General features: G+C 33.2%; 2 protein-coding genes across 2 annotated transcripts in view; both read right to left on the reverse strand.

Moving 5' to 3' along the window:
- Window positions 1-3,502: 3,502 nt before the first annotated feature.
- Window positions 3,503-16,357, reverse strand: part of Lipi (lipase I) — a 40,804-nt gene continuing 27,949 nt past the window's right edge. The window contains exon 9 of the mRNA XM_040286943.2: window positions 3,503-4,044. Within this exon, the coding sequence (XP_040142877.2) occupies window positions 3,957-4,044 (88 nt within the window). The 3' untranslated portion in view covers window positions 3,503-3,956. The remainder of the gene's footprint in view (window positions 4,045-16,357) is intronic.
- LOC120890357 (mitochondrial inner membrane protease subunit 2) lies at window positions 9,975-10,472 on the reverse strand. The gene has a single exon (XM_078044463.1). The coding sequence runs from the start codon at window positions 10,345-10,347 to the stop codon at window positions 10,075-10,077; it is 273 nt and encodes a 90-aa protein (XP_077900589.1). The 5' UTR covers window positions 10,348-10,472; the 3' UTR covers window positions 9,975-10,074.

Below are 16,357 nucleotides of genomic sequence, written 5' to 3' on the forward strand. Positions count from 1 at the left end.
TTAATATATAACAATCAAAACACAACAATTTTTTTCCAGTATTTTCAATCATTCAAAGGATTTTTTTTTCCCTTTTTGTCTCCTCTGAGTACCTGAAGATGCTCTATAGGCCATTTATAAGGATCCATGAGATGTTCCAAGTAAGGACTTAATGTACAAATTGGTACACAGAAAGTGTTTTGGTTTGAATCTTCAATGTACCCCAAAGGATCATGTGTTTAGGCTTGGTCCCAAGTTGATGGCCCCATTGGGAGGTGGTGGAAGTTTTCAAGATATAAGGACTAATGCAAGGAAATTAGGTCATTGGCGCATGTTTTCAAAGGGAATATTGGGATCCAGTCTCCTCCTCTCCTCTCTTTTCTTGCTTCCCAGTCACCATGAGATGTTTAGAACTTTCCAAGTACATATGCTCATCATGATGTTCTGCCTTCCATCAGGCTCAAAAGCAACAGAGCCAGCTGACAGTATACTGAAACCTCTGAAACACCAGCTACAATAAGTCTTTCCTCCTTTTATTTTCTCAGGTATTTTGTCACAGCAATGGAAAATTAACACAGTAAATACTCATTGTGTTTTTGCTATTATTGTTGTAATAATGTGAAAGAACAGGATTAATGCAAAAGCCAAAAATATTATAAGCCATGACACTTCTATTACTATAATTATACATACACAAATATAATTATACCTAGTATATACTGGCAACACACATTTAAGTGATTTTTCAGTAACTTAGAAACCTTACATAGCCATCTAGGTAATATAATTTTTTTTTTTAATGTTTTGAAGTGTTGTTTTTTAAAAGAGCAAAAATCAAAGCCTCAAAGCCAAAGTAACAAACATTGCTTTATCGATGACATTTTTATATGAAGTTTATAATTCAATGAAAACAAGTCCCATTAATAAAATAGGTCTTATTTAATTAGATTAAATAACTTTATATTAAAACATTAACAAAAATATAATCAAACTGCCTTCTTGAGAGTTTTTGAAAGGTAGTATTTAGTCATGTTCTGTGACCGGGGCTGAGCAGGCATCTACGGAATAAAGAATTAAATCACCTAGTCTCTTTGCATGTTTCTGGATCTGACCTAGAGCATCATGTCATCAAGGCAATCTGGAATAAGATGTTTTGTACATAATGGCCACTTGTTCATTTGTTGTTCCAGATAATTTTTTTAGAATACCTGTGCTTCACTATGGTCCCCCCAAAAGTGCAATTTTTTCCTCCTTACATTCATTTTATAATCTACAGGTTTTGCAATTTTTTTTGGGGGGGGATGTGAGTACATTATTTGTTTGGGTGCTATAAACTTAGGGGTCACAGGAATTTATTTCCCTCACTACCATAAATGCAAACTCCAAAGGCTCTTTATTCAGGCCAATTTTTACCCTGAAAAAAGTTGGAAGGCATGGCATTGTGAAAACCTGTAAGCATCTTCATCTTTGAGTTATCCTTGGAAGACTGAATCACTTGTGGATGGAAGTTTCATTATGAAGGTAAAGTGGTCCAATATCCTATGAGAAAAGTAGGCTACTGTTTTTCCTAATGCCCAGAGACTGTAAACAATCAGGAACACTTCTGGTGTCCCTAGAAGCATATCTATAGTATTTTTATTTTATTTTAAATTATTCTAATATCATTGTGAGATTCAAAAGCTTCTAGGAATATCTCAAAAATTAATGGAGAGTATTATTATAAAAAATGAAATTACATAAGAGTTTGTGGGTTTGCTTAAGAATGTGGAAAGCCTGTGAGTAGTGGCAGAAAGTGCCTGAGTGTCAGTGGCAGAAAGGAGAGAGAAGTTATCTCTGTGGACTATAGTCATGGGCCTATGGAGTGAAGGATGACAGCAAAAATCAAAGGAGCTATTTTCCTGAAATATAGTCATTTAGTAGAGGTGCAGGCAACACTTCTTAAATCCTTAGGTAAACAGTGAAGCATCTTTGTGTTTCTACCTAGAGCATGCAACTGATACCTCAAGGACTTCACAGTCAGTATTTCCAGGTGGGCACCCCACAATGGCCCCAGTTCATCTTCAAGTGGGTAATTAAGTTAAGGGTTCATGGCAAGTGTTACATACTCAAATGTGTACCCTTACAATTCATGTTAAAACCCTAGTTCTCACTACTTCCAAATGTGACTATATTTAGGGATAGGACCTTTGTAGTAACAATTAATTCAAACTGAGGCCATTGGGATAGACCCTAATCCATTCTGGCAAGCAACCTTACAACAAGAGAAAATTTGGATACAGAGACACAGGATAAATATGCACATAAGAAAGGCCTTAAAAAGACACACCAAGAAGGAAGCCATCTGCATTTCAAGGAGAGAGGCCTCACAAGAAACCAAACCTGCCAACTCTTGATCCTGCACTCCTAGGATCCAGAATGCTGAGAAAATACATTTCTGTTGCTTCAACCCCTCAATATATGGTATTTTGTTCTGGAATCTATGAAAAACTAATATAGGAGGTATGTTAGTTAACTTTTCATTGCTGTGTCTAAGACATGAGACAATAACAAATTAGAGGATGAAAAGTTAGTTTTGTGTTCAGTCCATGGTTGACCAACTTTATTGCTCTGTGGCCCAGGTAAGGCAGAGCATCATGGCAGAAGGGATTGGTGAAAGAAAGCTGCTTACCTCATAGCAGCCAGGAAGCAGACAGAGAAACTTGAACTCAAGGGACTAGATATAATCTCTAATAGCATACCTCAGAGCCCTGCTTCCTCCTGTCATGCCCCAGTTATCACCCAGTAAGGAGTCCTTTTAAAGTATTAATCCATCAAATGGATTAATCCACTGATTAGGTCACTGTTCACATAATCGAATCCTTTCACCTCTGGCCATTCCTCATTGTCTATTACCTGAGTTTATTGGAGGACACTTCATATGCAAACCATAACAGTAGACAATAAATACTATAGATACCGACTATTGTTGATAGTCCGCTTCAGAGGAAAACAAAAAAGACAGGGCATTGAAACATAAGTGAGAGGGATCCTTGCCCAGAAATTCTTGAACTGAACAGATAAGTTGGAAAATTTCAGCCGTGTTCATATTATTATTTTGAATGTGATCATTAATAAATATGGCTACTAATATGGTTAACACACATCAAACTTTGAAGAAACAAAAAAAACTATGAACCCAAACTTCTTAGGTTTGACTTCTGGTTCTATGTGTGATCCTCGGTAAGTCAGTGAACATTTCTAGGCCTTAGTTTCTTCATCTATGGAGAAAACAAGACTAACTTCATGAGTTTTTGTAATATTAAACTAATTAATATTTTCCAAGAACACAATGATAAATATATGTAATAGCTATCATCATTCTTATTATCATTATTATAGACATACACTATTCAAAGGGCTTTATTGAGTCAATCTTACAAAATTTCCTTAGATGATTGAGACATGGTAAAATAAATTAACTTACTCAGGATTTCAACATTAATAAATAATGAACACAGGATTTAAACATAAGTTTAGAGGCCTATATGTTATTTATTTATTATGCTCATACTAGCAAATCCTTTATTTACAAAACTTTACCGAAAGTACCAAGTATTTATATTTACAAAGATTACATTAGCCCAAATTTATAAATTTTTTAAAAATTAATTTATTACTGCAGAATTGTACAATGATATTGATTAGAAGGGACCTATTAAGTTCTTCACCATTTTTCCTTTAGAAAATGTTTTAACATATTTACTAAAATAACAAATTGAGGTAAACATTCAATGGTAAATCTATGATTTAGGAAGTAGATGAGGTAAAGAGCAATAAATTGCTTTAGAATATATTCAGAATATTTTTTCATATGCATTTTTATTTTTAATATTCTCGATTCTAAAAACAATGCATTCTAAAAGAAAGAATGCTGGTATTTTTCTAATTTGAAAGTTCTTTAATTCAAAAATAAGTTTACAGTTGATGGGAGAAGGAGTTTAAATAATCTTTGCTGTACATGCACGTAGTTTAAGAAATATTTCTTTTCCCTCTTTAAGTGTAAAATTATACCTGCAGAGTGGTGGTCTGTAAAATAGAAAAAAAAAAGAGAGAAAGATATTGATTAGTAAAAGAACAAATTTTATTTCCCTTTTATAGAAGTGTTAGGATAGTCTATGCCTGTAACTAACTAGTTCTCCAAATGCAGGGATTTCCAACAAACCTACAGGCTCAAAAACATTCCATCTCATTCAGTCATGTAGGGATGAAGAAGATATAACACTGATGAAGAAGAAATTCTCCATTTCAGCATATGTACTTTTTGCTTTACTGGAAGTTTACATTGTATGGGAGACATAGTTGGACACTGAAATAGCTTAACCTGTATTCACTAAGTGGCCAGGCCACTCTCATGACTACCTCAAAAGAAGAGTGAAGTGAATTGTATAGGCAAATTTTGCCTAAATTCTTCAATCAGTCCTTTTTTTCTCTTTGCCACCCATTAAAATGGACATAACAATACAATCTCTCTTGGAGAGATTATATGTATACTACGTGAAGAGTGTACATGAAGAGAGTATCTTCAAATGCAAGATAAGGCATCTTGTCAAGCTATAAATTTTCCTTTTAATGTCTTGAAAAACTCTCACAAAAAGTGATCAGCTAAAATAAAAAAAAAAGGTGGTAAAATCTCAATAAAAGACAAAGTAAAATAGTAAAAATAAATTTTAAAGAATCTGTATCAGCAACCATCACCAGTTAAAGAAAAGGGACTGCAGAGGTGGTGGCAGCTCACCTTAATGTGACATGGAGAACTCTCATTCAGAAGATCATGGCTTCCAGGGTCCTCCCAGCTTGGTTAAGATACCACTGAACACATTTTGTAAACACTCAAGAGCATTTTAAGTTTAAATCATTCATTTTTTAAAAAATTAAATTAAATTTCTACACATGCTTAGAAGTCACAAAAGTCATAAAAGATAGACATTCATCTTCATTTATGGAAGTTGATAAAGGATAGTACAGTATTTTCCATTTGGACTAATAAAGGCAATTTGAAATTCCATTTTAATACTCTAACAGTAAATTTGAAATAATAATGTTTCAATATGGAAGATCTTTTGGATGTTGGCAAAGTAGTTTTTTGTTAAGCTATCAGAGAGTAAAATGTGCACATCTATCTTTAGAATAATTGCATATGATTAAGAAATCTGATGTTATCCTTCTCCATTAAGAAATAAGTAGATGAATTATTTTTTTATTCCCCATACAAATGTATATACAATTATGATAACTTGTCATCTGTTCTTATCACTGAATGTACTTTCAATGCACTGAATTTCCTAGACTCATCTCATTTTAAATTTATCAAGTTCAGTAAACATGTCATTAGAAACATTACCTTTGTCATTTAGTAATTTTTCTGTTTCATATCTATAATATAATATGAAGGCAAGTATGTTTTTGTCTCTTTTTTACAATAGAATGAAAATGCACACCTTATGACCACTGATATGTATTCTATTGTTAACATAGTAAATACACACCATTATTAAAGATTCCACACTTCATAAAGCCTCTGAAAGCATTTAAAAAAGCTTAAGCAGGTTTGCAATGCCTGCCAAAGTTAAATTTCACCAAAACATATAACCACCTTTTTATTTTATTATCAATAGTTCCTTCTCTCCAAACAATATGAAATGAAAATGCTATAATTTAGAAGATAATGTATGATCTATGTGAAACTACTTTGAGAAGAATATTGTGTTTACTTTTTTAATCTCAAAAAGAATACTAACTATTACATTTCCAATGTTTTGCTGACCATAAATAGACAGAAATGAGCACATTACCTTGACAGAGTATAAACTTTAATGAATGTAATGGAAGAAGTCCTGAAATAAATAGCCCCTAAAATTTAAATACACCATAGTTTTTAATTTTAATCCATACATTTTAATCCATATATATCATACTAAATTATAAGAAAGGAATGTATTTTTTTTTCAGTTAAAAAATCTCTTTTTGAGACTTTTTGTTTTACTTAGGATAAGATTCTAAACACCAAGACAGGAACAAAAATAGTGCCAGTTCCTACCTGCCAAGTGGGAAAAACCAATGATCCAAGGGCACAAGATAAAGCACACAAAGAAGTCTTTTTTAAGTAGTGCAAGTTATTGAGCCTAGACTTAGCACTTGGCCAGACCTGGCTGCCTAATTACATGTTGAAAAGAGGACCAGAAATGAATACTTGACTACAGATAACTTAATAGCAGCTTGAAAATAAACCTCAAGAAAATGTATAGGAACACAAATATAGAAAATCCACATGATTAAATGCACAATGTCTGACAGTTAATCAAGAATTAGCAAGCAGGGATGAGCATGTATCTCAGTGGGAGAGCACTTGTTTAGCATGCACAAGGACCTGAGTTTAATCCTTAGCACCAGGGGAAACAAAAGAAAGGAGAGCAATAGGTTTCTCATTAGGATCAATGTTTGGTAGATGCTGAATTGAATAGAAATGTTAAAATAATGAATGTAAATTCTGTACTCAAATTATTTTTCAGAATGAAGGCAACATCAAGATGTTTTCAGACACCCCAAACTTAAATCACTTACCACCTGGACACCTGTAGTATAAAAGTATGTTAAAGAAGCTACTTCAATTTGGAAGAAGAATTATACCAGATAAAAGCGTGTACTTACATAGGGGTCTGAAGGGACCAGATATGGAAACTCTGTGGGTAACCATATGTGATTTTTCCCAATTACTTATATCTCTTCAATTGATTATTCAAACAACAATGATACAATGTATTATGGAGGTTTTTAGCATATGTATAGGAAAATGTTTTCCAACAACATCATAAAAGCTAGGTGAGAGATTGGAAGTATGCTACTGTGTACATGTGAAATGATAAAATCCACTTGAAGATGAACTATAATAAACAAAATATTATAATGCAAACCCCTAAAAATATCAAAATGATAAAACAAAGATACATATCTAACAACCCACAAAGAGATAAAATGGTACAATGAAACTATTCAATTTATCCAAAGGAAGATGGATAATAAGGAAAAATGAAACAACAGGTGGAAAAATAGATAACAAAACAACAAGATAATAGAATTAAAACCAGCCATATCACTTATTGCATTAAATTAATATGTAAATACCCTCAATTAAATGTCAGACATCACCAAAGTCATTTTTTCATTTGAGAAATGCAAATTTAAAATGACAACATGCCTTTAGACACCCATTAGCAGAGCTAAAATGAAACCAACAAGCAAGCAAAACAACACAACAAACTGATAAAATACAGTTTGGGTGCAGGAGAGGAATAAAACTTCTGTATATACAGTCACTCTGGAAAATCACTGAGTTTCTTATTTTTTTTTTACATTTTTTAAATTTTTAAATTATAACTATACATAATGGTGGGATTCATATTTATACATAAAGATAATATAATTTGCTTAATATTCTTCCCCAGTACCTTCTCATTCCCTCCTCTCTTGCCTCCCCCTCATACACTTGCTATTTATCTTTAAATTTTCATCCCATTGCTATCTTGAACAGCAAAATATAGCTAGGTACAATGATAATATTCAGCATGTTTAAGATGGGGGAAATTACTATTTTCTTCAATATATAAGGAAATAATTGTATATATATTTAAATTAATATTAACATTAAAAACAGTGAATTGTATAATAAGTAGACAACCACACACTGTCTTACTAAGTGAACTTTTTAAGATTTAAAAAGTTGATCCCTCACACCTGAATTGTTAAAATTGATAGTTCTTTAATCCTTCTCATTGGTTGACTTATAGTAAATACTAAAGAGTTGGCAATGACTGTTTAGAGTTTTAATTGTACCTTTCTGTATTTGATGTATTCTTTACCCTATTTTGAAAAATTTTCTGTAACTTATTAGGATATGATTACAATGATCTCTTGCAAATCCAATACCTCAATCACCATTCTTGTCAAAAGTGTAACTGTCCTTTGTTGAGCCAGCACAAATGTACTAAAAGTCGTCACTGGATCACAGACTCTTAGGCAACCCTAAGCAAGACTTTATAAAGAGTCATATGATTTGTGAAAACAGAAAGTATCATTAATATATTTTGTACATTAATTTATTTTGTACTTTAAAGCATATTTCTCATTTTCAGATATCCTTTTTCTGTTAAGGCAATTAATATTTGTATAGCATAATAGAAATAAGAATTATAACATTAACTGTTCACATATCAATCTGATTCGCTTAGTTTTCAGTTACATTGTTTCACTGTTAATTTAAATTCATTTTTCAATACAATATTTAAAACTGTAGGTCATATGCATGAATTAATAAACATTTCTAACAGTGGGGTGGCAATGGAGAAATAACATTCAATACAGCTACTTAAGTTATTTTCATTAAATATTTGAAAATAATAAAAAATAATATGAATATTCAGAAACTATAAAAGATAAATAATATATTAATTATGCAGAAACCCAGCATACAATATCATTTAGCAAAAATTATCTGACATTGGAATTAGAAATCTTAGGTTTAGGTTTTTGTTTAAAAGAGAATTACTTAAAAATATAATTTTTTGATAGCCCATATTTATATATAAACATATAGTGTTATTTATATATAAACATATATTGTTACTACTTGGCAAAAACTAGAGATATGACATACAGGCACTCTAACTTCAATAATTATCATATATATATATATATATATATATATATATATAAAATCATTTATATGGAAATGGGCATCTGCATAATTTGATGCAGAATAATGTACATATGAGGGGTTACAGATTTTAAAATTATATATCATGACTTCAAAGGGATAGACAGCTCCTATACTCAAGTAGGAAAACAAATTATTAGAGAAAAATGAAACTAAAAATACTAACTTCTAAAATTTATGAAAAAGAAACTCTTATCTAATAGAATGCCTCATTTAACCTGTTTTTACTCAGGAGTTTTCAGTCACTCACATGCAGATCATATGTTTAAATGTGACACTATAATGAAATAACTACATGCACTCCATTTCCCTTGCTGCACATCTCTATTACAGTTGTGCCTGCAAGGTATTCTGACCAACTGTTCAACTATTCATCCACTTTACTATACACCAGAAGACTGAGCTATGTCTTTCACATATTTGGGACAGAACAAATATATGATCTATGAATAAATGGAAGCAAAATAAATATAGGAAAATTTAACTCACAAATATGCTATTTCTGAATAAAAAAGAAAAATATTTTAATCTGTCTTCAGAGGTAAGTCAGGGGCAAGAAAGTAATCTTATGTTATCTTCATAATTTAAATGTTATCATCATATCTTCTAGTTTAGTCAAGGTAAATGCAGAAGTAGCAAGAGAGCCATTTTGACTGCTTGATGTCAAAAATGGAGCTGAAATTCATAAAGAATATAATATCAGAAATTCTAAACTTGAACTCTGGATTTCTACATATCAAAAATCTCATAATTTCGGTGTTAAAATGGGGGTTTAACTATATACCTCATTATCTGTTTACAGAGACAGATATATATAGGATATATAGGAAATATATAAAATATGGGAATACATCATTATCAGCATAGGAACCACTCAAATTTCTCCAATTTCTTCTCATTATTAAGCTGAAAAATATAAAAGATAACTGCAGTAGCCACTTCATGACCTCTCAGTCATAATAGAACTAATCAAAGTACAATAATCCAATCTCACTCAGAGAACTCGTATGATTTTTTAAAAAAGAGTACCATTGGAACAGATCTCTGAGTACTCTCCTATAAATTCTTGAAAGTTATTTTAAAAATTGTCAATACAGCTGAGGTTCTTTTCAACACTGATACAGGTTACAATGGAATACTAAAGATGTTCAAAAACTTATACAATTCAGAAACATAATTTAAACAATATTACTGCAATTATGACATGTTACAATGAAATCCATGATGGCTAGAAATGAATAGGAGCTCACAGAATGATAATTAGAAATGCATTTACACGATTACTCAGTCTGGTCCAGTAGAAAAATAACTGTCCCTTCTTGCTCCTTACTGGTACAAAAATTATTTCAGAAACCACAGATTCTAAAAGCATTCCAAATTACCAATGATACAATGTCACCACGTTGTACTTCAAAATTCCTTACTTTCCAGTGGTTCAAAAGTACCCCATCTGATGACTGGCTTCCCCCAGGATTCAAAGAAGGCTGCATTGATGCTCCTTCCACTCTTGCAACACAGGCAACCCGATCCAAGAAAGTCACTGCCACGGGCACTGCCACAAAGAAGCCTTTACAAAAGGCCTTCAAGTATCTTTTCACCCAGCCCTGTGACTGTGCCATACCCTTTCTCCCGCTCTTCCTCGGTGAGAAGGGGTAAGTGGTTATTTTGTGCCCTCGCCCAATTTGGTCAGAACCCCGCCGCGCCGCTGTACCCAGGGGAAGTCCCCTGAGTTTCTTATAAAGTTAAATACACACTTACATATCACTCAGCAATCCCTTTTTGAGATATCTATCCAAGAGAAACAAAAACTATGTTCACATAAAAACTTACATGCAAATATTTATGACAGTTTTATTAATAGACTACAAAAACTTCAAGGAAGCCATATGACCTCTACCTGGTAAATGGATAAATGAACTGTGGTCTATTTGCACCAATGGAACACTATTCATCTACACTTTCCATTGATGGGATCAGCAATATGGATAAATTTTAAGCAGCTAAATGAAAGAAGCCACACCTAAAAGATAACATATTATACAATTCCATTTACATAATATAACATATTTTGTTTATATCTGGAAAAGGTAAAACCAGACTGGTTGTCAGTGGGTGGGGATGGCGAATGGTGTGGAAAACCAAGGGGCAGTACCAGGGAATTTTTGTGACTGTTTTAGTCAACTTTGTATTTCTGTGACCAGTACACCTGACAAGAACAACTTAGGGGAGGGAAAGTTTATTTTGGCTTAGTTTCAAAGCCTCAGTTCATGATTGATCTACTCCATAGCTCTGGGCCCAAGTTGAGTCAGAAATCATAGCAGAAGGGTGTGATAGAGGAAAGCAGCTCAGTTCAAGACAGAAAGTAGAGTCAGGAAAGGTCAGGGGTCCTGAGGGGGAGAGGTGCCAGGGGAAAAAACATAAACTATAAAGGAATGCCCCCAATGACCTACTTCCTTCACTATCTGCCTACAGTTACTTCTCATTAATCCATCAAATGGATTAATCTACCAATTAGGTTATGACTCTTGGGATCTAATCGTTTCACTTCTGAAGATTTCTGTACTCTCTTTTGGGAGCATGAGTTTTGGGGGACACGTAGCCCAATTATTCTCCAGAAGGCATCCCAGGTCACATCTGCCATGTATATTCTTCACTCCCTAAATTCTAAGGTCCTACTTAACTGTCTGGAAGGAAAGAGTGCTTGTAGTCTCTATCACACTCATTACAGGAATAATTATTGTTGAGTGCCTGCAGTTTAATCTAGACCATAAGGCATCACATTTTTATAACTCACATTTACAATAATTTGGCAGTGCTAATTCTCATTAATTGCACATTATCTGTATGGACAGATCTAAATAGGAAAATCCACTAGATGGTTATAGCAATTATCTAGGTAATTAAACTTACAGCATACTTTCATCTAAGCATCTGTTAGCATCTCCAGCCAGCAGGGAATGTTAAGTTTTGCTACACACCCACAAAATGTATTTTAGGTATCTTTTTCCTGAGTAGAAACAACTGCTTCCAAATTTCATAAACGTAGTGAATTTTCATATTCTATCCATGGTTTAGATTTCACATTAAATTTAAAATTACAAACTAGAGCATTTTTTTTACACTGGGGCATATCCCAATAACTTCACACTACTTCTTAACCTGTGAATAAATTTTACACACTATTTGATAATGAATCAAATATAATGGTGGTTATCTGTGTTGCCTCTTCTGTTTCCTTTACCAACTGTAATAAGTGACCTTAAAGAAGGAAATACACTGGGAGAACAGGGACTACCTGTAGGTTCTCCAACAGTCTGAATAAAGGTATGAGCATTATGGAGTGAAATGAAAAATTTGAAAATGTTTCTCCTTCTTAATCTCTCAACTATGAATACTTAAGAAGAAAACTGCTTAAAATGCAAATAGTCATATATGTACATATATTCATTGTTTATCATAATAGCACATTGTAAAAAAAATGAAGGATCTGAAAATCATGAAATATAAGGTTAAATATTCCACAAAAGGTGAAATACAATGTAGTCATTAACTTATAGTTAGAAAGAGAAAAAAAAAAAGGCTGATAGCCTGGTCCACAGTGCAGTGCAGGTTGGATACATTGTGTTCATGTTGATGTCCACAGGAACAGTGAATACCTGACTTTATTGCAGTCAATAAATAGAACTGCATGATTTCACAAATAGACCCTGCTTTTACCATGATATAAAAAATTAAATGCATGGTTTAATTGTAGCATGCATGCTTATACTTATATGCTTAATATAACAAAATATTAATAATTGTTATCTTTTATTTGAAGGATGATATAGTAAATAAAACTTTCAAAAGTTCTGCAGTGAATATTAGAATATATTAAGTAGCTAATAAAGCTTAGATACGTTCTTTCCACTAGTGAATTTCTGTCTCCTTGCTAAATAAAACAAAATATCTCAAAGGCTTGTGTTAAATATCACAAAAAATAGCATCTGCAACTTAGCATATTATATACAAATGTTCACATGATTATTTACCTAGAAAGCAGTTCAATCACATAAAAATTCTCAAAAAATGTATCTTTAGTGCTCAAATATTTAAAATTATCCATCCTTGGTACACAATATATTGCATTTAAATCACGTGTGTTGTCTAAAACCTGCACCTTGGATAAAACTAAAAGTCCCTTCAATTCTCTGCAGGAAGAGGTTAAACTAAAGTTGGGATAAATAACTCTGAAGATAAATTCTACCTTATGAGATGCAATTTCAATCAATGAAAGATTTCTTTTTCCAAATTTCTTAGTTTTGCTCAGTCTTCCTATATCACCCCAAACTCTCTTGGATTAGAATGCTTAGCACTGAAGTTACCAGAGTGGTAGAAGTGAGAATAGAGCCTTGATAGGAAGTCGAGAGTGTTCTAATAATTGCAATATTTACAAGAACCTAGGAGAATTTATATGGTTAAGAAATAAAACCTATTCACAGAAGTATTGGGAATAGAGTTGGAAATAATTTTATTGATAATTTCAACAATGGGAAAATAATTGTTGAAATTATCAATAAAATTATTTCCAACTCTATTCCCAATACTTCTGTGAATAGGTTTTATTTCTTAACCATATACTGGTACATGTGAGGAGCATCCAATTCAGGCCTCCTAAACCTGTTAGATTCTTCTTGTTGAGGTGTGCCTTACACTCCATACAGAAATGCACTGTTATGGTTTGGATGTGAGGTGTCCCCCAAAAGCTCTTGCGTGAGACATTGCAAGAAATTGCAAGAAGGTTCGAAGAAGAAATGATTGGGTCACGAGAGCCTTAACCCAATTCGTGAATTAATCACCTGATGGGATTAAATGGTGGCTGAAGGCAGATGGGGTGTGGCTGGAGAAGGTTGGGCTTTGGGGCTATTGGGCCTTGGGGTATATATTTGTATCTGGCAAGTGGAGTCTTTCTCTGCTTTCTGATCATCATGTGAGTGAGTTCCGCTTCTCTCTGCCAAAATTGTCTGCCATGATGTTCTACCTCACCTTGAGCCTGAGATTTGGAGCCTGCTGTCTATGGATTGAGATCCCTGAAACCCTGAGCCCACAAAGTTTTCCTCTTCTACAATGGTATTGGTTGGGGCTTTTAGTCCCAGCAGCAAAAAGCTTACTAAAACACATGCATATGTGCCTCACACTACTGACACTGGGGTGTTTTATCTATGCCACCTCTCCACAATCCCCTGAAACTGGATCACATCATTTGAGAAGGGGGGGAGGGGGACAAGGGAGTGGACAGTGAGGATAGAAAGCTTCAGACTGTATGAACACATATTGGAAAAATGTACTTCAGAGGTTTTGCAAAAGTTGCTACTTTTATACATCTCAGAGATCTGGAGCACCAATTCCCACAATTTCTAGAGTACTTTGGTGTTTTGGGCATGAAGTTTAAAGGACAAAAATGAAATCTCTATTTCACCACAAAGTATGTAACTATAAATTGGCTTTCTGAGGCTATTTTCTAAATTAAAGACAGCTTCTTGACTCTTCTTCTTCAAATGCTTGCCCTTCGTTAAATTTAAGCCTTATATATATTTCCAAAAGAATCTTGAAACTATTGAACTATATGTAACTACATTTAAGTAACCAGAGAATTTAACATGAAATAAGGAAAATATTTAGACTAAATTTACAGAATTATTATGTTAGTATATATTTAAATTATTTTCATCAAGTCCCCCCAAGAAAAAAAAATATATTTCATTGTTTTTTTCCTAATTGTGGAATACATTGATTATATTTGAAAAAATTAGTCATTAAACAATATGCTGTGTTAATTGGCCCATTTTGATGACTACCTAACATTTCATACTATAGATATTCCATAATATATGTATCAATTATCCCACCAAATGCAGTTAATTTATTTCTATTTTAGTATTGTAAGTCAAACTGTGTATACATTTCTTATATAGAAATACTTATATATATTTCTGATATTTCCTTTAACAAACATTTACATAGCACTTACTATATGCCAGGCAATAGTTTAAATATCTAAAATATTGTATCTATTATAGATTTCCTTTATACTATTTAACCTTCTTAATTCTACAAAGTAAAGTATTATTATTCCTATTTTCAGATAAGGACACTAAAGCACAGATGATTAATTCATTTGTTCAAGATGACAAAAACAGTAATTAATTGATCAAATCCAGACACTCTGACTGCAGAGTTGATGCTCTTAAACACCATCCCATGTCTCTGAAATATAAATTCTTAAAAACAAAATGATGTATTAACATTTGGGAGTTCTTGATATATTTCACTAATTTTTTTATGGAATATGTGTAAAAGCCTGCATACCTACCAGCAGTAAAACAGGAAGGCAATTTCAGTATGAATTCAACAACAGACGTTGTTTTGCCAAGTTGGGAAAAATATGCTATGTTTCCTTGCCTTAATTTTAACTTACATGAATACAATCAGGATTAAAGATTCTATTAACCATTTGTTACTTCAACTTTTAGAGTTGTTCTATGACAAGATACATACGCATTTCTTCATCCAATAACCATTCATTTAGTGACCACTATGTCCCAAGCACATATTAAGGCACTTGAAATATTTTGAGCAGAAGAGATAAAATCAGTGCCCTCAAGATGCTTACAGTCTTCCAGAGAGAAACAAACAACAAAAATAAGGAATAAGTATAGAGTTCACCATAAATAACAAGTGCTACAATGATAAAGAAGCAGGTTAGGAGTGGTAAGACTGCTGGGTACACTGTAAACCAAATGGTAAGGTAGGTTTCGTTGAGAAAACCATGTTTGAGAAAAATTTTGGAGACAAGAAAGTTAGCCAGGGGCATATCAAGCAGCAGAAATTTCCAGGTAGAGGAACCAACCAGGGGAATAGCATGGAGGGAGAAGTTACAGTAAGGAGTATCAGTCCAGGGTATCCAAGGACATCAAGAAAGCCTTTGAGAAGAGCTAAGTGAGTCAGTTTAACAGGACCAAAGCCACCATTCACAGGATCACTCTGGGCACTGTTTTAAAAACAAACTATAGGCCAGGCACAGTGATGCACATCTAGAACCCCAGAAACTGGGGAGAACGAAGCCCAAGGATAGCAAGTTCAAGGTCAGCCTCAGCAATCTTAGTGAAAACCTTAGCAACTTAATGAGACCCTGTTTCAAAATGAAAAAATGGCTGAGGATGTAGCTCAGTGGTAAAACATCCTTGAGTTCAACCCTAATACCCAACCCCCAAGAAAAGGAGAAAAATGGAGCAGGGGGAAGGAAAAGAAAAAAATAAATTATAGGATATTTGGCTAAGGTAAAGAGAACAGGTAAGAGACTATTAAAATGTTTCTAGCGGACAGTCCAGGTTAATAGAGTTTGTAGCAGTGGAGATGGGAAGAATGGATGAATTCTGAGAATGATTAGAAGGTAGAGACAAGCAATATCAAAACTGGATGTGGAATGTAAGACAAAGAATCTAGGCTATGATAAATGAAGATAGGCTCAGAAATTGGGTTTTAAATAATTTGAAGGTCCTTTACTCCATACTCCAACTAAAATGCATTTTAATAGGTTCTGTAAAAATTACTTATATATAGTTTAAAGTCATCCAATATCATATACAT

Source organism: Ictidomys tridecemlineatus, chromosome 3, assembly GCF_052094955.1.
Source record: "Ictidomys tridecemlineatus isolate mIctTri1 chromosome 3, mIctTri1.hap1, whole genome shotgun sequence".
NCBI classification, from domain to species: Eukaryota; Metazoa; Chordata; class Mammalia; order Rodentia; family Sciuridae; genus Ictidomys; species Ictidomys tridecemlineatus.